At 35.4% G+C, this 6,053-nt stretch overlaps 1 protein-coding gene across 1 annotated transcript; it reads left to right on the top strand.

The window, feature by feature from the left end:
• Positions 1 to 1,070: 1,070 nt before the first annotated feature.
• Positions 1,071 to 1,803, top strand: LOC132639268 (uncharacterized). The gene is made up of 2 exons (XM_060355728.1): positions 1,071 to 1,667; positions 1,786 to 1,803. The coding sequence occupies exons 1-2, from the start codon at positions 1,071 to 1,073 to the stop codon at positions 1,801 to 1,803; spliced, it is 615 nt and encodes a 204-aa protein (XP_060211711.1).
• The last annotated feature ends 4,250 nt before the right edge of the window (positions 1,804 to 6,053 follow it).

The raw sequence follows: 6,053 nt of genomic DNA, 5'->3' as shown, positions 1-6,053 counted from the left end.
TGTCACCTTAAATTTGTTTGGTTTGTATGTTAAGGCTTTTTAGATGTGTCCAATATTAGTGTTTAATCTCCATAAAATGTATAATAAGGAATTTAACTTAATTACTTGCATCTACATTTCATCTTTTTCAAGTCGAAATATGTACATTATTAGGTTACTTTTATGTACCTATTAATATAGGTGATTTACCACATTTTGTAGGTTGCCAATTTATATTATACATTTTTAATATAGTCAACATAAGTAGGAATGACCAATTACAAGAGAAATAGTGCAATATCATTGTGATTCAACATCAAGATACAGCAGCCACTAAATTGCCCAATATCAAATGAGAACGATGCTTTCTATTCTCACATTGTCTTAGCTAAATTGTTTGACTATATTTAAGTGAAGATATTATCGTTCTTTTTGCACATAAAATTGTAATGTTATCTTTAAAGCAATTACTCATAATTGCATCACGATTTGAACAGTTTCATTATCAAAATATAATTTATTGTACATTTATTAAATTTATAATTGTTTAAAGATTATGATAAAGTTCACACCTAAATCAAGTTTATTCCTTGTATGCCGAATACATATATTTCATCCCAACGTTAACATTGTTGAATTTGTTACCAATAATCCTGACAAACACAGAATATTGACAGCTGTGGGATTTGAACCCACGCCCTTTCCAACGAGAGCCTAAGAGCCCGTTTGGATGGGCTTAAAAAAAAAGGAGCTTATAAGTTGAATAATCTAAGTGAAACGGGCCAAATTATTTTTTTTGGCTTATTTTAAGCACAAAATGGCTTATAAGCTGGCCAGCCAAACACTCAAAAAAGCTGAAAACAGCTTAGAAGCTGTTTTCAGCAACTTATAAGCCAATCCAAACGGGCTCTAAATCTGGCGCCTTAGACCACTCGGCCAAACTGTCGGATACATAAAACCGGTGCTTAGGTAAGTTAATTATAATAAAACACTTAAAGCTAATTTGGTAAGAGGTCTTCGTTAAAATAGTCATGGTACTAGATGTGGTATTATTTTAGAGAAAATTACACTGTATGTTCATTGGGGCAATAATGTTATGGGGTAAAAAACCAAAGCAAGCTTGCTGGATTATTCAAAAGGTGTTGAAAGCTCAGAAGTACATGGCAGGATTGACTGAAGCCAACCTGATTCAAATGCCTTCTTTCTCCATCAAGAATGTGTACCACAAGATGTTGGGAACTCATACTAAAGTGCCTTGGAGGAAACTAATGTGTAACAACCCTGGATCTCCCAAATGGCTATTCATTCTGTTCCTGGTTATACACAGGAGACTCTATACCAAGGACAGACTGATTCGTTGGGGGATGCAAATTTGCCCTAAGTGCCCATTGTGTGAAAATGAACCTGAATGTATTGACCACTTGTTTTTTCAATGCTCAGTGACTACAGCAGTGTGGAAGATACTCCAATGGCAGGGCATTAGGAGGACTGCTAGATCATGGTCCGAAGAACTACAGTGGTGTGAAACGAGGAACACAGGCAAAGGGAGTGATGCTACTATATATAGGATGTCTCTAGCTGCAACTGTTTATGAGCTATGGCTGGAGAGAAACCATAAAGCATTTCAAAGCAAAAGAAGAAGTGAGGTAGCAATTGTGAAGAAGATTATTCAAGAAGTGTTTGTACGAGTAAGCATGTGTGCTAAGCTACAACAATGTATGACTAGGCTCAATTCGTATCCTGTTTAGCTAGTAGATGGCTAGGAGTTAGGAAGTTGATTTGTCTCACTATACTGGGTGTGTCCAGATAGTGCTTAAAGTATAGTTCTTTTTTCCCCTTTGTTTGAGCTGTAACGATCACTTTGGTAATAAAATGTGGATAGTTACCAAAAAATAAATAAAATAATGCTACCAAAATTGACCCATTTTTTTAATTCGTACAGAAAATGACCCACACTTCTCTCTCTCTCTCTCTGCCTTTGTATATATGTTTGTATATGTTGGTATATGTTGGTATAAGTGTCTGTATATGTTTGTATATTTTAGGTTATTTTCGTAATGTAAGTTTTGGGCTATTTTTTGCAATGTAAGTGACCAACTTGTATATTTTTGAAATTTTCCATTATTTTATACCATGTTTGGTTGATATTTTAAGGCATGTATAACTAATACATGGATTATTTAATACACCAAAGCAGTGGCGGATCCAGGATTTTCGAAAAAAAAGAAGCTAAATATAATTTATTCAAGGTGTTCAAAAGTTAATATAAGCACGTAAATACAGAAAATTTACCTTATATATACACTGTAATTTTTTATCGAGGTCCACCCCTGCACCAAAGGGTGTATTAGCTTATCCCACCACCGCCATGGGATAACTTATCCATAGATAGCTTATCCACGAATAAAAAGGCCAAGCATCTAAGAGTATAATTGTAAAAAAATATTTTTTAAGTTTTAAAAATAAATAAATATTTAAATAGTATCTTTTGTGTCCAATTTTAGTGCAATGAACCAAACACTCAATAATAATAATCCATGTATTACTAATCCCTGCGTTATTAATCCATGTATAGCTTGTCTTTGAACCAAACGATCCCTTAGGGAAACAGTTATCCCAGGATCCCGGGATTAGTTATTTCACCCTCTCACAGGGATAAAATAACACTACAATCCAGAGATAACTAATCTCGGGATTAGTTATACCTTGATTTTGTTTCAACCAAACGTAGGGTAAACTCATTTCAAATTTAATTCCGGGATTATTTATTCTTCTCCCTCGTACCAAACGAGCCCTTACATGTTGAAGTAGTAGTTTACTTTTTTTTAACTCCTTCAGGCATCACGATTCATGAGTAAAAACCTCTTGATTAACCATGAAACGAGTTTCAACAGTGCATGCTCCTAATCTTTGTGATTTATGTTTGTATATTAATGAAAGTTATCTGTTAGTTGTTCAATTCTTATCATAAAGAATCTAATTAGCAAAACAAGAAAAGAAGCAACTTATCTATACGTTCCTTTTAGGGGAGCTGTAAAATGTATCTATTTAATTTCTTTTAATATAAAAAGATGTAGTGTTTTGAGTGTCATTTTTCACTTGTTTGATTAAATTTAGTGAGTAATTTTGAAAGAAAAAAACTCAAAACGAGACAACAGTCATTTTGTCTCATTTGGATCGCCACTCATTTCTTTTCTTCTCTTTTTTCTGTCTGGAACTATACATAACCCTAATAAAATTCCTTTCTTAGCTTCAATTTCGTTATTTGACATTTTAAATAAATATTTTATTATTAAATTGACTCATTATTTAAACGTCATAGAATTTGAAAGGCAGCCTGGTGCACTAAGTTCCCGCTATGCGCAGGATCCGGAGAAGGACCGGACCACAAGGGTCTATTGTACGCAGCCTTACCCTGAGTTTTAAAAATAAGTTTTAGGAGTTTTTCTAGTTTTCACTCACAAAACTACTATTCTTTTTCATGTCCAAAAATTAACTTCATACCCCTTTATAGCTTAACTTCAAATAATGATCGAAGGATTGGAATCCCCTGTGAGGATGTAACAACCCGTACGGTCGTTTTGAGTATTAGGATCCCTTTTCCCTCAATGACACTTCTTGTACGCTTAATTTGTGATTTATGAATTGTGGGGAAGGATGACACAATTCCCAAGGCATTAGCGTGAGAAGAAAAAACAAAAATCTAGAGTTCTTGAGAAAAAATAAAATAAGAGATAACCAAAGTCAACATTCGTGGTAAACAGACTAGGATTCAAGGTTCAAAAGTTCCCATAGGTCCGAATGGAGATTTGTGACTTTATTGGATAGTTTGGACGAATCCCGAGAAGCTCAGGAGTAACTAGACACTTGTGTTACTTACTAGTTGAAACAGAGATTACGAATTGACCTCGGTCAAATATGTGATTAGACTGTCCCAGATTAATGTTTTGAGGGTCACCGGGTTCATAGGGCTTTTTAGAAGTGGTTTGCATGCTTTGTTTGTATTTCTAGGGGTTAAGAGGGTAAAAACTAGCTATGGACTGTGTATATTTTATTTTGCTAGTGTGAGCGCAATCACGCTTAAGGATTGAACCTTGGTCAGCGCTAATGCACGAGGAGAGTGCAGTGCGGCTACATAACCTTAGGTGCTACGACGCTGGGCCAGCACAATCGCGCTGAGGGATTGATAACGTCCAAATTCACTCATCAAAGAGAAAGTGTACACAGTCGTATGCAATATAATTTACCCAACTATGAGTCGGGGTCGATCCCACAGGGAACAATATACTAGGCGATTAAGAAAGTAAGGAACTTTCACCAACTAAGCTAAAGCCAAACGATAGATAATATTTTGGTTTTTGAGAAAATTATAACTAATGCAGAAATGTAAACTAACCTAGAAAGCATGTAAAATGATCAATGGCCACAAGCATGGATAATAGGAGATTACACTCAAGTAACGATCCAACGTATTTTACGATATTACAACTAAGAACGAGGTTATGTTAATAGATAATGATTTCTAAATTCTCATTGAAAGTTTCTCAACCAAATCAATGAATTTCACTTTGAGCTTTCTCAAGCCTTAAAGTGTGATATTAGGCACAATCAATATAATCCCAAGTGACTTTCCTCTCTCGAGCTCAAGTCATTAGATGAGGGTTATGCCTCAAATCCTTGTTAACTAATCTTTCCCAAATTGACTTTCCTCTCTCGAGCTCAAATCAAATTAAATGGGTGAGTCCTAGGGTTAGCTAATCCCTTTGGAAACATTCAAGAACGAGATTAATTAAAGAAACAATAACCACTTCATTAGGAATAAAAATCATTCAATACATAAGCAAAACAAGAGTTTCATCCAACACTTTAATCATAGAATATTTCCATAAACAAGATTCAAGTGAAGAAAATAAATACTACACACTTAGATATACAATACAAAGCAAGGAATTGAAGAAATGAATTAAAGGTTTAAGAAATGCTCAACCAAATCTTCAAATCTTCAACCTCAAAGTGTGGTGTAGGAACCTAGTCTCCAAAACTTGTATGAAATGACCCAAAGATCTGTTTTACAAACCCTAGCATTCTATTTATAGAAGTGCCAAAATGGGAACAAAATTTATAAAAATACCCTGCGTGCACAACATGCGTCTCACATGTTGTGACGTAAGACAAACATGCGAGACGCGAAGCATGCTCAACAGCCGCATGTTATGCTCTTGACTTCAGGCTTCCCAGATGTTGGACAAGGTTTGCGTTAACACTGTTGTCTCGCAAGTTCAACATGCGAGACGCATGTTGATCTCGCAAATTGTGCAACCTTTCATTCTCTATTCTTCAGTGGCCTGTCATGCTATGCGGTGGAATTGTGGATCCGCAGACATGACATGTGGCTCGCATGGTGTGCAAAGTGTGTCCTTGGCCTATTTTGCTTCATTTTGCTCCGTTATGCTTTCCGAATGAATATCTTTTCCTACAAAATTACAAAAACACACGAAAAGTAACACCAAAAGTGCTTGAAGAGTTACAAAAGCTTAAGAAATTAGCATCGAATATCCCGTAATTTCACGACACATCAGGGATTACTGAGTGGCCTGCTCTATCGCGCAATAGGCGCGCATTCGCGGTGGTAATTGGTGGCCACTTTGGGAAAATCGCCCCAAAAGCACTTCAGTTGTTAAAAACGGACAGTGACGAGATTTTGAAGTTATTTCACCATAGTTGAAATTCTAAAGCTCGGATTTGGGTGATTTTTGAGGCGTTATTCTCGAATTGACTTGGAGATAAGATTCTAACTTATAAAATTGATATCTCCCCATGATTACTTTGGTTATCTAGCTTTGATACCCATGAAATTATTAGTAAGTTGGGAATAGTTAAGAGGTGTAAATCTATGATTTGGGGTTCGATTCTTGGATGGAATTGGATGATTTTTGAGATTCAAGACCTATGAAATATGAGTAAATTGATTTTGCAATAAAATTCCAAATTCGACTCGAGGGCTCGAAGTTGAAATTTGAGTTGATTTTTTACCGGTTTAGTTATATGTCAATATGGTTGTCTATATATAGTAT

The sequence above is a fragment of the Lycium barbarum genome, chromosome 5 (genome assembly GCF_019175385.1).
Source record: "Lycium barbarum isolate Lr01 chromosome 5, ASM1917538v2, whole genome shotgun sequence".
NCBI classification, from domain to species: domain Eukaryota; kingdom Viridiplantae; phylum Streptophyta; class Magnoliopsida; order Solanales; family Solanaceae; genus Lycium; species Lycium barbarum.
The sequence above is the reverse complement of the archived record's forward strand: the minus strand, read 5'-3'. Positions and strand labels throughout refer to the sequence as shown.